The sequence below is a fragment of the Malaya genurostris genome, chromosome 3 (assembly GCF_030247185.1).
Source record: "Malaya genurostris strain Urasoe2022 chromosome 3, Malgen_1.1, whole genome shotgun sequence".
Lineage (NCBI taxonomy): Eukaryota > Metazoa > Arthropoda > Insecta > Diptera > Culicidae > Malaya > Malaya genurostris.
In genome coordinates this window covers 223,434,212-223,452,539 of record NC_080572.1, presented here as the reverse complement: position 1 = coordinate 223,452,539, position 18,328 = coordinate 223,434,212, and the positions used below count along the sequence as shown (strand labels likewise).

The following is an 18,328-nucleotide window of genomic DNA, read 5'->3' as shown; positions in this document are numbered from 1 at the left end:
TTTGTTTATTTCCTTTTACCTCTTCCACTGAATCACACCAAAGTGCTAGAGCATTAGCTAATAAATTCTCTGAGGTGGATGCAGATACTTTCACAGAGGTGTACACGCCGGTGAGCACTCTGCTGTATGGTTTTCGTAGATGAAGCGTGGACACGCAAAATCAGCAAAATAAAACAATTTATCGTAAAATTTTCGGTTTTCCTTGCAAATTTTTCATAGCAAGGCCAGATCTACTCTCTATTAATTGAAGTTCACAGAAGTGTTCGCTCAACATCACGCGCCAGTGGTCACTTGGGTGTATTTAGACGAGAGCGCGTGTGAGCGATTCATGCGAAGAGAATGTGTTTCACTCGCGCCAGCTGCTTTAACCACAAGCACACACTCAAATGCTGTCTATTCGACACTGAGAAGAAGTGCGCTTTCCGCTTTGTGCGGTGCTTCGTTTTTTTCATCCTCGGTGTGGCAAAAATCTGACTCTAGCGTGTATCTCTCTGGTGAAATGCCATCTCTGGCTGTGGGGATCCTCTATGAAGCAACGAACGGTCGCTTATTCTCGTTTCGCGATCCGATTCTATATAGGCAGTTGATAATTGCGATAGCATTATTTTACTATTGCATCGATAGCAATATAGCAGCTTCTGTCTAATTTTCGGCAATCACCAACACTGCTTCTATATTTGGCTCCAAACAGTCCCAATTTGTAGGTTAAGCTAGTTACTGGCAAAGCGAACTCACTTCGATTATACCGGTATCCAGTTTCCGATCCCGCTTATTTTTCTCAGATATGGTTGAGCCATTTTCCCCAAATTTAGGATCAAATGAAAGAGCTCATGGTTCCATAGGCTGCCATTGAGTTTATTCCGGATAAGATTTCTACTTCCAGAGCTATAGAGCTGATTGCTTCTCGCACGGCTTATTCACTCATTCCTTCCATTTCCGTTATCTTTCCCAATGACAGATTGGGTTCTGTACACTATTTGTTCACAATATGCTGAAATTATTCTGCTGAAAGTTCACACTGATGGAAATATATAATAGGTTACTCAAGTACTGGGAGAAAAGTGTAAACAACTGAGCGCAGCCTTATGGCAACAAATCAATCTCAATTATTGCGAAATGGCAACGGTTTTCGACTGCGTCTATACTTTCTGAAACCGTCTTTATTGAATGCTTTTTAAAAGTGTGCTGCAAGATTTTAAGTTAGGGACATTTTTGACGTTGCGCTGATATTTTTCCACATTAAATTTTATATATTTTGTGAAATTTATGTACGTCGAGTTTTAATACAGAACCAAATATGAATAGTGCACTTCAAATTATAAGATTTCTAGTTAGTATTTTACGCATTTGTTAATAATTACGTAGTGATAAAATTACTGGATATCATTAGTGCCATTTTAGGTATCCCTGAAGAAAGACAGACACAAAAAGTAGTTAAACAGCGGAATTCAACACGAATCTAATGGTAGTTTTTCATCTACCAATCCCTTAGATTAAATATTTTTCCACCTACCCTCCAAACGTAGTCGGCGATTGTAATTCTTTTTTTTGTTTCGGCCAGCAAAAACGATGCAAACGGAAAAATGATGACTACAAAACAGTAATTTCCTCGCACTCAATAAACTACAAACAACAAACTCGGAAACAATCCATCGACAAAAACTGCTCGGCCGAAGCCGTTCCACCACTTACTTGATATAGGGCTGATGAAGCGCCACCAGACTGGCGTGGATTCCCACGCTGACCGCCGCCAGATGGAAGTAATCGAACAGCACCGGTAGATGATAGTGCAGACCCCGTCCCGGGTGAAAGTTGAGCTGTAGGGTCCGCGTCGAAGCCAGCGTCAAAATGTTACCGGTCGTCTGTTCGCCAAACCACAATTCCAGATTGAGGGAAAACTCCGCCCTTTCTATGGATTCCTTCAGGTGCCGACTGTCCACTGTTGGTTGGGTGAAGAAAGTGCATGGAAATAGAGATGAAAAACGAGAATCAGAACCTATCATATACAGGGTTTTTGTATGAAACATTGTTGAAGTGGATAGTTTTAAAAAAATTTTATTCGGACGTGTTCTTGCTCTGGCGTAACTTTGCCAAAAGCGGAAACGTATCGCATACAAAATGTAGAATGAATAGCGTGGGAGTTTCACAATTGTAGAGAGCAAGTGCAGAAACATTGCCGCAATTGTGCAGCTGATGTGTGGTAAAAGGCCAAAGGTTAAATCCTTTTCTCTCGGAATTCTGTTTCCGTGAAATTTGACCTGCCGAATTCGCATGGATGACGTAATGGCGTGTGCTAGCAATATGCCGTACACCATCTATCCGAATAAGGGCAGCCTGGCCGAACACCTGACCGGAAGGGCCGAACGTACGACCTACAACAGTGTGACGTAATTGGTGTTGCGGTTAACTTAAACCCACATTTCAAATCACACACTACGAAACTACGGTGGAATGTGGGGGAAGTGGGTGGGAAGACTTTGGCATCGGCTCCATTAGCAATTTATTATGTCCCGATGGCACGGGTGTGAAATGTTATTGCTTTGCGTTCCGGTACTCATCCTGGGCGAAAATCGATCCTGTTGAAAATGCCCCCCTTGAATTCCTAATGAAGGACGTAATAAAAAGCGTTCTGTTGGTCGGAATTGTATGTTACCGTTTTTGTAATGGCTGTCAAAGCTAAGTGACATATTATGTTCTGTTGTTTGAGTTGTGATGATTTTTAGTGGCAGTAGTGCTTGAGGAGGATTAAACTATTCGATCGGACAGAAATTAGTTAAGAAATAGTGAAATATTTCCCGCTTACCAGAATAACTCCTATCGTTTGTTTTCTAGTGCTCTTGTCATAAAACAATTTCTTTCCGATTACCACAATGATAAATTCGTTTTTTTTTGTTACAAACATACCACTAGCAATTCGAATGGCAGGCAAATAGATTCCCACCCAACGATGTAAGGGGACATATTGAAGATTTATTGCGGTCGTAGATCAGTATCACTCAGGCAGACCCCAAAATTCCGGGCAATGCACGGAAAAACAAATCTCTTTACAATGGTACAGTTCGAAACACAAGCCCATAGTGTTCCGGGGATCGAAAGAAGACAGTCGTAGGGAAATCTGTGACGCACTAATTCGATTCGATAATTTACGGTTCTTGTTTTTTGGCATGCCGTTTATCTTTGCCAGTTTGTCTACTTTTATTTCCTGTTCCTGGAAGTAAGAGATGGACTCTTTACGAACTGATTACTGTTCCAATTGTTGCAAAGTGGTTCGTATGTTCCGTGATGTACAGATTTATTACGATGCCTTGGGTGAAGAAATTTTCACAGACAATTAACTCATGATCTTAGATCAATTAGCGTCAATATTTGGTGAAACGTTTCAAAAGAAGAGTTAACCTGTTGTACCAAAAAGTGAATTGCTAAAAGGATTATGTTAATTTCATTCGATATAATGTAGAGTCTTCTTTTTTTGTCTTCGATCATTTACTGGATAGATTTAGTACACAGCTTTATGCTGCTCTTTTTTACTACCTAAACTCTAGTTTGGATTCCATTTTAGATTTGCACATTTTTAGATTCAGAACAGTGTTCATGACACTAGCAGTTCAAAAGAATTCTACTGAATTTACAATCAACGATTACGCGACAGAAATATACCTGGTGAGTCAATTCAATGTCATTTCGTCAAATGATCAATTCCAGAAATGGACTCTCGTTCCCATTTCCTTAAGGAAAAGTACAAAGAAAAGCGAATAACTTAAACTGGGTAAAATTTTCAAAGAATTTCTACGAAAAATTTGAACCATTTGATTTTTTTATTGTCAGTAAAATGAGTAACTTCTGAGACCTCCATCCCTATTTAATCTAAATTACTTGATTAAGGAGTGTATCGAAAATAAGCTATTCACAAATTTTTCTTCCAAATTAAGATAAAACACGTGATTAGTCCACCTAGCAGTGAGATGATACCTTTTCTTTATCAATTCGCACGTGTTTTTGTCATGGATAATCTTCGGAGTTTAAGTTCTCATGATATTATTTTAAATATAGTCGTTTTAAACGGCAAATTGAGATTTTAATCACTCACCCTTTAATGTCGAAACTGCAAATCGTGTCGAATTTCAATCTTAACGTGTGACAATCGGTTGAATATCCCATGAGATGTCGAAGTAAGTTCCACTATATAGTTTTTCGTCATTATTTATGGTACTTCCAGAGGAACTAGCATAACCCAAAATGATTCTTATGGCCATAAATTAATACCCCAAACAATTTACATCTTCTGTATCGCTATTAGTTTTAAAAACTCATCATTCTGTAATTCTAGAATCGGATAAAATTCACCAATTTTGTACCATAACTCCTTTAATTTGATTTTTTGTTTTTGAAGTTCAATTTGGCCTTATTGAGAAAATGATTGAGCTTTGAGAAATGTTTCGATACTGGAACCGGAATTCTAAAATCGGTGTAGCCGAATTCACCTGAGGAGTGTGTAGACATCTTTGTAGTGCGAATTAAATGTTTGGGTACCTGCCGAATCTAAAACTGAATATCGCTTAAACTGAAATAAATTGGTAATCGACTATCCAAATCTGCCAAGCCGATAAACCTGATTAATTTATGTGTAATGGACATTTGTATGCTAATCACCCTGTATCCCCTAAACTGGAAGCTGAATCTGACTAAAAAGCAAGATGTTTTATAGGATCTTAAGACTTTTCATTTGAACCTTAGATTTCTTAGATGCCATTTGAATCTTAGATCGGTTCAGCCATCCACGAGAAAAATGGGTTGCATTATTTTAATTTCACATATCATCCTGTGGTTCCGCTATCAGAAGTCGGATCCAAACGTAATTCAGGAAACTTGTTTGTGTGTATACGACTTTTCATATGAATCTGAGTTTGGAGAAAACGGTTGAGTCATCTCCGAAAAAAATTGAGTAAAATTATTTGTTACACATGCATTTGCTGATCTCGACGAACTGATTCGAATGGTATATGAGAGTTATGTTCTTCATCTAGTTTACAAGTCATACTCGAACGATTATGCTAAGCCAAAAACGAACCGTGCTAGAATCGGTCCATGGTAAAATGCCATGAAAAAAGATGCTGTACACAGTCTTTTCGGTACTTGGAAACAATCGCATGTATAAATTTAAGTATAAAAACGTGTTTCATTTGGCTCCGAAACAGTGTTTTATCATCAAATGCGTAAAACTCCTAATACTGGAATAAGGCGAAAAGTCGTTTACACAAAAAATCGATATCTCCGTTCAAAATGGACGGATTTTAACAATCTATGGCTTGTTGGACAGCTATTACCGTGCGGAATCTAAGTCTAAAACATATTTTGTTTTCAAGTTCAGCATTAAACTTTGTGTAACTCAAAAAGTAAACATCCGTTCTCAAAACCATTCAATAGCATTCAGGGTGACGGGGAGACCTTTCATCTGCGACTAGTTTGATCAAAATCGGTTCAGCCATCTCTGAGATCTCGACCTCTTTGTTGACAACACACATACAGACACACACACACATACGGACATTTGCTCAGTTCGTCGAACTGAATCGATTGGTATATAACATTTTTTCTTAAGTTTGAGCGAATTCTATACCTATTTTTTATATTTATAAAAAAAGGTAAAACGATATTTTATTCAAACTAAAAATTGATCCTTTATTGTACGAGGTTAAACGTGAGCATAATGAAAACCGGAAGAAACTTATGTTATTCCTTCTCGAATTTTCAAACTTTTGATCGCAGCTTCTGCATGTTCCCAGCTGCCTTACCAGTGTTCTTCACGATTGCCCAGTAACGTTCGATGGATCGAAGCTGAGGGCAATTTGGAGGATTGATATTTTCCTCAACGAAATTTATACCCTTTTCCGCAAGCATAGTGAGCCGACGCTAAATCCCGCCAAAACAGAGGATGTGTACTATGCTTCTTCTATGAAGGCAGCAATCTCTTCTGGGGACACTCAGATCGATAAATTTCTGGATTTATATTTCCGGTAGTGTAAAAAATGGTTGACATCAAACCACAGGAAGATATTGCTTGCCATACCAGTACCTTTCGTCCGAGTTTCTCCACTTAAATCGACCTGTCCGCATCGCTCACATCCTCCCCAACGACGACAGTAAAGTATTGTGGACCTGAAGGGTTTTTTAGTTCTCCTTTACATAAGTCTCATCGTCCATCAAAACGCATGCATCCGAACACTGCAAAAGACGCGAATACAATTTCCGGGCCCTTGTTACTGCTCGCTTCTTCTGTTCTACACTTTGTTTCGAGATTTTCTGCTTCTTGTAGGTCTTCAGGTAATTTCGCCTCTTGATACGCTGGATCATTCCGAAACTCGTTCCTGCTTTTTTGACCAAATCACGTATTGACATTGATTTTTTCTTCATGATTAGAGATACCACTTTTGGTCCAGTTTCGGGTTGGAAGAACTGGATTTTCTGCCTCTTCCTGGTAGCTCATCCAAAGAATAGTGTTTCGCAAACTTATTAATGATGGTTTTAACAAAGATAAACTCAAGATGGAATAGTCTGCAATTTCTTATGTATCATTTGAATAGGACCCCTCGATGTGCTCGTCAGTTTCAGTCTTTTGAAGCAAAACAACAAGCGTCTGATCGCTAGACTATGACAATGATTGTTTATGTTTGGAAAAATATTAAGTTACAGTATGAACGATATAGATATAGTGATTCTAACAATAAGGAAGTAAAAACTACTTAAAACCATTGCCTAGAACTTATTTAGTTTGTTATTGGCTCATCCCATGAAGCATTAAAGTCAGTTGAGGCAAGAAATCATTATGTGCTGAATGTAAACATATGTTTGCTTTCTTCGTAACTTGTATTGTTTCCATGGTATTTTGTCGGAATTAGTCGACGCTTATTAACGGAGGGTCAATAACATTACATTATTACTGAACCAACGATTACTGACCCAACATTACTTAATGAATCGTATGGGACATTGTAATCTTGAGTTTATCTTTGGTTTTAACACTGGCATGACGAATTCCAAACCGCTTCGCCAATTTTCGCATAGTAATACTCGATCAGATGGTAATAACAGAATTATAACAACTGGAGTAATTTATTTCAGAAATATTTTGTAACAAATTTTGAAATATTTTTGGCTGGTAAGCTGTTAAAATAACAAAAATCATAACAAAAACGATTCTAGCGGGAACATAATCGTAACAGATTTTGAAACGTTTGTATCACAATTTTTAGTGAATTTGATATAACTACAGATGTCCGAAAGCAGAAATTTCTAACAATAGTTGTAATAAATTAGATAGCAAATTTAACACAGAAAAATATTACAGCCAACTTTTAGCATCGTTCTAATCCAAAATTTTCGAATGTTTTTTATATTAAATGAATAGTTTATTGAGTGATCTGGTTTCTTTATTTGGTTCTTTGAAATTTTGATCATTATGTTTCGATTTGAAGTAACGGAAAAACTCATTTTTCCAATTAATGAACTTTATCATTATTCTTGCAAATGAAAATAAAACAAAATAACTGATTTTGTTATTATATTGTTATAATAAGTTTTAATTTGTTAAATATCTCAAAATAACACAAATTGTTATACATATCAACTGTTGATATACTTGTGTTATGATTTTGTTATATGCATCTGACCGGGTACCCTTCTCACTTGGCCATGTGTCCAGAACCTTACTTTTCACTTCCTTTTCAATACGCGACATTTTGAAAACGCAGAAATTCAACCGCACAAACAAGTAAACAAACGGAAACTGACAGCCAAACGCACAGCATGCTGTAATCTGAGCATAAAAAACCATCACAAATACATGCGTACAACACAAATGTTTTTGGATAGCTTATTTTCGATACACTCCTTACTTCAAAAGATAAAAATGTTGGTTCAGAATTTTTAATCATTAAATTGACAGAATGGTAGATTTTTGTTCAGTTTGGCAGAAAATAATAAATTTATTTATTGTAAGAATATGATTTTATGAATTTCATTATAATTCGAATGTTGCCAAGAAATAAAGATCTTAGAATGCACAATTGGGTGCCTCGGGCCACAGAGTAGTAGGCAGCCTCGAGCTACTGCTCATGAATAAAGAAAACAGGGAAATAATCAGTAACGGCCCTGAAATGTGCAGTTTCATTCTCAAAAAATGTTAGAAGTCCTGAACACCTAGAGAATCAGTAAAAAAAACTATGTGAATGTATTGCGTCAAATGTAGAAATCAATTTCGCTTCAAATGAATAAAATTTCTTATTTGAATTGTATTGTACATAATAACTTTTTTGTTCTTTACATGGAGCTGTATTATTCGAAGTTTTATCAATTGAACAATTATAAATTCAGTCTGAGAGGACGGATATAGCGTGATGGGTAAGTCGATGCCTTTCATGAAGCCCGCCTGGGTTCGATTCCCAATCCCGGAACATAGGATCAGAACGTTTTTTCTGGCCGTAAGAGGCGAATGACCTTATGGTTAAAACCTTTATAATTGAAATAAAAAAAGGTCAAATATCAATAATATCAATTCAGGTCAATTTAATGAAATTACAAAAGTATCTGTTTTCAAAAAAATCACCATGAAGGTAAGGAGATATACTAAAATGCCAAAGTACGGAAAGATTTAATACCTTCCATTTACAGTTATAAAAAATGTCGAGTGAAAAATGGCTCGAAGCTGCCGACTCTTTCCTACAGCAGGCTGAACGACACAACGTTTCCGATTTGTCGTATAGAATCGTGATTTCGAAAGTTGTTAGTTATTTGTTACTGTTACAAATGAAGTAGTTTTCGATCTTTGAATGCATTTGTCTGATTCAGGAATGATTTTGATATCGAATTAGGTGTTTCGCCGTACCAAATTAGTTATTATACAGGAAGAGGATCATTAAGCCAAAACCCAACTCGCCGAATTCTTAATTCTTCGGAATATCGTGCATTCTTTTTCTGTTATTTACTTCCCCACAATACCAACAACAAACACTCTTGAGAAAAGATAGATGATTGAAACAGTTAAAAAATGGGAAAATGAATTTTAACCTGCAACCTTCTCCTGACCACGGAAATGCTCTATCAACTACGCTATTTTGCTATATGTGTGAAAACGTTTCAGAAAAATAACTCGAAAAAAAAGTTTATGAGCCTATGAATGTTCATATTGGCTAAGCTCTTTTCACAAATCTCGCGCAGACTATTACAATACCATTTTTTTTATCGACCTCTTTCTATCGTTCGTCGAACAGAACGATATCTTTACTTTGTCTTGTTTCGCATCTTGAATATTGTTTAGATGTCTTGAATATTGTTTAGATCCGATCTCCGGTTACGGAATTATGTGGTAAAATCTGCAAAAAAAATGAGAAAATCTGCAAAAATTCAAATGGAAGGTCTTGTGGTCATATACGGAACTCCTGAGTTTCATCCAGATCCGACTTCCGGTTCCAGAAGTATATGTTGAAGTGTGTTAAAAAATTTATGCCATTATACAAAAAATGTTTAAATGTTATAAATCGGCATCAAAGCTTCTATAATCGGTCATTATTAGTAGACGGCCAAACAATCCGATTTCGGTTATTCTTTCAAGAATCGAAGAATATTATTTCGAAGAATACTACAGAATACATATGATTGTATGATTGATATGAGAAAGGCATCAACACTAGGTAGATTAAAACAGGTTTTGGTTGGCATTTTGCAGATTTTCAGATGTGTTCAATCTATCTAAAGTAGGAGAAATTGACCATGATCATAATTGAATCGTATCGGTAACGAATATTATTCGAGTCCACTCGTCAATCTAAAATTGCGGTACCAGAGCTCCAGTCCACATGAAAACCGTTAAAGGCTAAATGAAATGTTGAACTTCTAACATGAGCCTAAATTATTGCTAAATTAGCTACAGTTTGTGAGGATATTACACATCGAGTGTGGTTAGCATTAATTTCAAACTCACAAACATATGTTTTATTATTAGTTTACCCGACAATTGTATAAATAAGTACCACGAGTCAATCCTATAGATTCGGGCTTTTAAAAATCACTTGAATTACAATTTTATCAAACAAAGTTAGCTAGTGAGAGTCCATAGATTATGCCTGTTGTATCCAAGTGAATTAAAAACAAAAACTTAGCAGCTAAACGACTTTCTTCCTTCCTGTACAATATTTTCTGTAGGGTGCTACTATTCTGGGAGTGTTTCTTTTTCGCAGTTGTTACTACTTGCTTACTACAAACTGTCGTCCACCCCAAATGTATTCAACTGTTGAATGTCGTTTTTCGTGTCTGATGCATAAATCGACCGAATCTCAAAACGTGCTGCCGGCATTATACCACCTAATGGATTCGTCTGCCGTGTTGAAAATTATATCGTCTGATAACGGCCCCTTGCACAAATGGTTCCATTGTTCGAATGTTTCGTCGTTTTCGTTCGGGGCACTGCAAAAGGGGAAACCTCAAAGGGAAATTGCCACCTAGTCATTACTCGGTTCGTCACCAATTGTTATGTTTTGTCCGTGTGAAGTACCGTTTCTGGTTCCGTACGTGTACTGTTCCAACTTCCGGAAGTCGATTTCGGTATGTCGCGTCGTCGGTTGTTGCATATCTCAGACAGCATCAGCTCGCCTCCGAGAGCACCATTAGACGACGAAGGCAGCGAGTGCTTTTTAATAGCACTTAGCAGGTGCTACTTCAAACCCGAGAAAGTATTGTCCAGGTCGCTCCTATCCAACAAGTACTGCGACTTCATGTTGTGACAGTTTGGTTCGTTGGACTCGAACGACTAAACGGAAACCGGAGAGCACCATACAAACATAGTTGAGCGAATCGATGATTTGAAAATCTTGCACTCTTGGCGAACGAGTGCTTTTATGGGAAGATTATTCCAGCAGGGCTGTGGTAGACTGTGGTTGGCATCCTTGAGTGGTGCCGGCTATGTTTGCTAGCAGATGCCGTATTTGAAGTGATCTGTTTACCATTTATGGAACGTTAGGTGTCCGATTGGAATGTTGTTCCATTTCGATGAGAATGATGTAATAGAATTAAAATAGAACACAAGCTTTGCAAATAAGACATGAATCATTTAATATCTGGACACACTGTTTATTTAACAGTAGCGTTCCCAGTTGTTGGATCTGGAATGTTTTAGCAGCAATGTGTTTCGATATGTTTTCTCTTTCAGTGCTGAAAATTTCGTCGAGATTAATTTTGTTTCAAGGAAGTTATACTTCATGAACACTTTGGATGCTCGGAGTTTATGATCTGACAAGGCATTTGCAGCTGTGGACAAACAAGACTACGTAAAAGCCGAAGACGATATTTTTGGAGGCATGATACAGCTGACCACAAAGCACTTTTCGATGTGAAACACATCTCTTTTTTCTATATAGGGGTGAAAATTAGAAACTCAAGGAAAAATACACGTAGAAATGTGGTCAGGTTTTAAACACTCACAGCTCAGTATATTTTGTCTCAATTATTATATTATTTCATTATTTGATTGGAAATATTTCTACGATTCGATTTGAATGTATCAAGCCGCGTATTTTCAATTATAAATGATTGAAATTTTGATTAGTAGCGAGCAGCGTCCTATTTTGTCTGCTAAAAATCTCCGGCATATCGGGTTTCCCTGCCATAGACGACGGTTTTGAAGAAGTAAGCGATATATCAAAGGGAAAGCATCGCTCTGATTGGTCAATCGATGCAAAAGCGAAGCTGTTGGAAGCACACGAATCTATAAATAGAAGCAAAATTATAGCTAACGTTTCAGTCCTACGTGTAGCATGCTAGAGGTAGGTTGTTGCTAGATAGCAAGACAAAAAGTGCCATAAAACGATTTGAAGCTTTAATTGGTATGCTCTGATCTTGTGTCATGCAAGCTCGGATGAAATTCCATGTTTGGGATATTGGTGTAATTTCCTCGGCTATTATACAGATACAAATCAAGACAAACGATGTTCGGTGTTGGTTCCTAATCAAAATCAAGACTCTCGTGCAATTGCGGACTCGAAAGTGTCACGATTGAACGTATTTAGAAGGACCGCACGAAACGCTATTATGTTCATTTTACACCAAGATTATCCCTATTTGTATTGTATTGTAATTAAGTTTAACTATATAATATAAAACAGAGAAGAGTGATTAGAATGTTTCTGATGTAGAAAAGCCTAATACGATCTATCAATACTGGTTCATATTACGTACAAAACATCTGTGATCCAATTAAACACAATGGGAGTGACAGCAGTAGCCTGTTGAACCCGTTTTACCACAATTTATTTCATAAATCGCATCATTAGTTACATTATTATTCGTATTCCGAAAGAAGGCTGATTACGGTTAATTAAAATCGATTTATAATACGAAGAAAGCCCTTAAAAGTAGAGTAAAAATAGGTTCAATGACCGACCGAATTTTATCATACCGTTTTGCCCCAATTCTTTTTTCAACTGAGTCTTTTGATAAATATTGATCTACAATTGAGAAGCGGATCCAACACGAACTATCAATATTGGTCCATTATACGTAGAATACTTCAGTGATCCAAACACACACAATGGGAATGACAGTACTAGTCCGTTTAAAATATGATTTGGGATAGAACAGAATACAGTTATTTTGGTCGATCTTATTGAAAACAATCCATTTATCGAACATATGAACATGTCAGAAGTACTTTCAGATTAGTCGAATTCATTATTTCAGAGTTAGTCTTCGAAGTAAAGTCAGAAAAAGTGAGAAATTGGAGTCAAAATCAGAAAAAACGAGAAATCGAACTATTTAGAAAAGGATATCAATTGCTTTGAATTTTGCATAGTTGAGAAATATGACTCTCGATGCGACAGAAATGAAGAGATGCTTGATCAAAACAGTCGCTCAGATTAGCCAACAGAGTGTACGAAATATGATGAATTCGAAGAAAAGCATGGACAAAAAAAGTGGGACGATAATGTCAGAGACATAACCGGATTGACGTGGAAACGAATCCTTTAATTTAATGTAGATGTTACAACCAATAAAATATTCGACACCACTTGCCTATCCGGAAGACATCAAAACGCATTTAAACTAATACACATAATGCATTTTTCTCGAACGCAAAGCCGCTGAATTATATTTTTATTTGCACTTATTTGGTTCACTAAACTGACTTGGCAGGAACAGCCGAATGTTCCATCTTCTGGATTATCGTACTGAGCTCTGAGTTTGAACCAACCGAATTGAGGTACTTTATATGCACTTGCTTTACTTTCAGCTCAGTCAACTGCGCTGGACAAGGAAACATAGAAATGAAATATCGCTTACTATCTCGAAACCGTCCTCGCGGGTACGAGAAAGGCAAACTCGCATTATGAGTTTTTCTCTTTCAGACTCGTTGATATCATACATTTTTGAAAACCTAAATTCTGAACTATTTGAGGTTATGTCATACGACTGAACATTTCATCATAAAATGCTGATCATATTTTCGATGTCATGTAGCGAAAATCGTGTTTTTACAAAGGACATAGGACATAGGACATAGGACATAGGACATAGGACATATGACATAGGACATAGGACATAGGACATAGGACATAGGAAAAACGATATAGCGAAAACGAAATAGGAAATGGGAATAAGATTGTTTTTCTAAATTGATGTAACAACACCGATAAATCAAATCAATCAACAAATTTTAGCATCGATTTTTCAAATTAGATTCATATCCATAGAAAAATTAACTCTGACGTATTTTTCAGGCGAACAAGTAACAAGGTGTCAGTTACGGCTTATCTACCTAGGATATGAGACAGAAAACAAAATCAAAACTCTCAAACTTTTCTACTCGACGAAAGACAGAACAAGTGTGATAAAACGGAGTTGGTTTTGTGTGTTATAGTCTGAGTGGGCGATGTGAAATGAAATCAGCCAGTAGTGATACAGTATGAACTTACACGGGCGCGTACAAAGTATAATGCACGCGTTCAGCTATATTAAATCGGCCTGCTTTCTGAAATGTCGAATGTCCGCACATATACTAGAGTAATTTAGTCGGTAGAATATCGCCGCGAAAAGAGAAAGGTTGTATGTTCTAGCTAAGGGATAGAAATAAAAAAAATCATCGACGAATGAAAACATTCGTGAAAAACACCTGTTTTAATACACCTAATGCTGTCTTTCTCATATTATTCATTTTCTTCTATATATTACAGTAGAAATTCCCCGAAATACTACAATTTTAAAAAATTTAAAGAAGAGTTTTGAAGATTTCTATTGCATAACTCTACTACATTAATATACTACATTTGAATTTAAGTTAGTGAAAATCTATTCAATCATATGGGAGAAAGTGGAGTGAGTTCCATTTTATCACATTTGATTACTATTGTCGGCACTTCCGAAACCGAAAGCTGGATATCGGAATAGTGGCATTCGGTTCATTCAACCATACACTAATATGACCTAATTTTTTTTACGATTGTCTATGAGGATTTGAATTTTGTAAAGAAATGTACCGATAGTCGGACTTGGATAAAATTCAGCAAATCAGTAATGCGACAGCTTTATTAGCTTACAGACTCTCATTGTCTGCAAACTAGAGAACTTCACTAGCCAATATAAAGAGGCGGCTTATGAAAAAAATATTCTTGAAATTGACATTTTTACACTAAGCACCCTGTCTCCGGAACCAGGGGTTTGATCTGAATGAAAATTGGAACAATCTTACGGTATCTTGAGACTTTTCAGTAGAATCTAAGGTATTGAAAATTGGTTCAGCCATCTCCGAGAAAAGTGAGTGACATTATTTTCACATTTTGGTGCATATCACCCTGTGACTTCAGCACCGGAAGTCGGATCCAAATGTAATTCAGGAATTTTGTATTGGACCATAAGAATCTAAGTTTGTGAGAATCAACTCTAAGTTTGTGAAATTCAATTTGTCACACACACACACATTTGCTCAGTTCGTCGAGCTGAGTCGAGTGATATATGACTTTCGTCCCTCCGGACCTCAGTTCAAAAGTCCGTTTTCACAGTGATTGTATAGCTTTTCTATATGAAAAAGGCAAAAACCAAAAACGGGAGTTGTGCTATGTTGACTACTTAGGAAAAGCTATGCGGAGTTGATGGCGACTAACGTAATTCCAAATAAAGTGGAATTAATAATCTGTTTTAGATTAATCACGTTCTTAAGGTGAAATGTAGCGGAATGCGAAAATCGCGTTTTTGATCAATTATTCAAAAACTAGACCGATTTTCGAAAAACCAAAAACACTTAAGTTTTCGAAATTAAATTTATCATAACTAAGTTACTGTTACGTTCCACGGGGATGATTTTAGAACTGAAAAGTAGTGTTTGTAGCAGAATTTCACAAAGAATCTGAAAATGCAACTCAAAATTTTAAAAAATTAGCTAAAATAACCGAAATTTGAAAAAGTTTACATAAACTTTTCCGCCTTTTTTCATTGCTTGCGCACTGCTGTTTCGTATTGAGGTGGTGTGAGAAGTGCACGGTGGGCACGGTGGCATTATATCGTGAGCAAAAATTACATATAAAATAATGATGCGAATTTATGCAGCATTGGGTTTTGTGTTGAAATAAAAACGAGTTGAATACAATAAAATGGGTATTGTAAGAAATCGTTTATTTTCTAAGTAACTGTCATTTATAATGCTAATAATGTCCAATTCTGTTTAGTTCAATGCATTGATGTTGCTGAAGCAATAAAGCTTGGCTGTGTAATATCGTATAACAGGTATTATTTTACATTGTAGCAATTTTTATAGCAAAACTATAACTTTATCATTGACAAGCTACTGAATGAAATGAATACAAGCCAAGTATTATCGTTCATTAACCTGTGATACAAACAATGTGATGAAAATTGAGAGTCAGCTTTGAGCCAGTCAGTATGGAAAACTTATTGGAATTCATTGGTTTTTCAATTATTATGAATACAATGAATCAACGCTTGATTTTTCTTTCAAAATCTATTGAAAAATAATGAACTACGAAATAACTTTATATTTAATTTCGTGCCCCAAATATGTGCGTGAGAAAAGATTAACTAAATAATTTTAACTGCATGGTAAGATGAACTCATGCGAGTCAATTAAATACTTTTACGTAAATTCTATCTCATTGGCGGGAAGGGCCTGGTGAACTACTGCAAATATATCAAAAATACTTGAATGTTCTCTTGTCTTCAATCGTTCTTTTGAAGAAGAATCCATGCTTGCTACTAAGCTCAGGCATATACATGGCTAGAAAGTTATTCAATACATATACATATACATATAACCTCATGTTAGTCATTCATAATTACTCATGATTTATAGCTCTAGTGTAAGAGTCATCACTAACAATAACGATTGAATTAGCATATATTCAAAGTGTGAAGGATTCAACAATCCATTACGTCCAGTCTTTTTTACAAGCCAATATAACGAGAGGTAAACCCACTACGCTCAATCATTGAAAAAAGTTCTTGTTTCTATGTGTCCGTTTTTCTTGGTATGCTTTGTGCAACGGTTCGTTCAACTGAAGCGGATGAAATTTTGCGCGCATTATATGACGCTACCTTTCACCTTAATTGTTAAATATAAAACGATGGTGATGAGCTTAATTCGTCCACGTCTCTAGTCGCAATTTCCTGTCATATACGTTTGTAATCGTATAATGTATAATGTTTAATTATCTTGATAGAGATAATTGAACATAATAAATTATGCATTATTCAGCCCGGGTTGGTGGCTCGATGCATAGGACGCCGCTCTTATAAGCCAGTTGTCGTATGTTCGAGCCGTAGGATCGTACTACTAGCCATGCAATGATTCTGTAGGTTTTTGAAATGTGACGTCCAATATTTTCAATGAGCGCATTTTTGAAGTACCTAATTATATTACTGCTTTGCCCTATTTCCTGAAAAAATCTCCACAATAAACGTTTACATTCTATAGGACAACGTGTATTTGTTAATGTAAAAGCTTCTTCTTGTAAATTCGGAAATGAGTGATACAGGAAATCATTTCTGTTGTGATCAGCAAAAGTGCACGAAGGAGCGAGTAAATTAGCGAAATTAATTAATTTTGCCTAATATTAGTAAAAAAGAAAAAGATGCCTTCAAACGGTTTAACTTAAGTTATGCACTGAAAATTTTTTCAGTGATTTGATTTTCTAGCACTGATAATAGTATATCATAAGAATTTCTCTTATCTGTATTTCTGATGCAGTTTATTCAATTGTACTCCATTTGAAAAAGGGCGGGAGATCAACGATTTCAGACGTAGATCATGTCATGTCTTATCTTGATCATATGTGATTTTCCTCCACCATCATCAAAGCTTATCGAATCATCCAATGATTGAACTTATATAAATCAAGAAGCATTTTAGCTCAAAACCACTACCCATTGTGTGACGGAAGATCAGTACCGATATTGATCGATGTGATTTAAAATTCACTGATCAACTGATCTTGAAAAGATTCTTCGGCAATGATCTCGTTTTGATGAGGTTTTGGTCTTTATTTTCTCAGCCCTGTATGCTACACTAAGGAAATATTATTCTTTACCTAAAACAATAACATATCTGTGTACTCCTAGGAGGAATAAAACAGATGATTTAAATGTTTCATCAATTCCAACCAAATACTTTTGTTGATTTATATAATTGATATTAATAAAATAATTCCGATGATTTTGTAGTTTTAGGGATATTTTTTAATCTAATGACAGCATGTAATAAATCGATTTTTCCTTCATATTTGTAATGTTTTTCATACATATTGAGAATGTATTGAGATGAATTTTATTTATTTTGAATTCGTGACATGTGGCATAGGGGGGGGGGGGGGGGGGGGGGGGGGTCTTTGCTTCTGTGACAATTTGTGACAAAGGGTGGATGGGGAGTCAAAAATCGTCAAAAAAGCGTGACGTCTTTTATGAACAGCCCCTAACGACATATAGTGCGTGAATATTATCTATAGGGATTCGATTTTTGTAAATTAAACGTTTCGTATGTCACATTCTCACCAAAAAGTGAAGACGAGTGAAAGTGAAATTTCAAAGCCTCCTCGGTAGCTGGCTACTCAGAGAAATTATCATAACAATGATAATGTACACACCAAAAAAAAATTGAATTTTACAGGTGACTTAATCGCTCATACGATGTAATTCATGAAGACCTAGTTTGTCAAATGTCGGAAAATCTCATTTGTTATGACTTAATGTTAGATGAGCTTGAATTTTACTGGTTTCGACTGTAACTTGCGTTCTGCTATCAGGTGCGACTGTATGAATTGAAATGCACCTTTTACCAGCC

At 36.2% G+C, this 18,328-nt stretch overlaps 1 protein-coding gene across 5 annotated transcripts in view; it reads right to left on the bottom strand.

The window, feature by feature from the left end:
- The window catches only part of LOC131439177 (uncharacterized), a 169,087-nt gene that overhangs the window by 55,809 nt on the left and 94,950 nt on the right, over positions 1–18,328 (bottom strand). For all 5 annotated transcript variants that reach the window (XM_058609890.1, XM_058609895.1, XM_058609891.1 and 2 more), the window contains exon 4: positions 1,693–1,939. In XM_058609890.1, the coding sequence (XP_058465873.1) occupies positions 1,693–1,939 (247 nt within the window). The remainder of the gene's footprint in view (positions 1–1,692; positions 1,940–18,328) is intronic.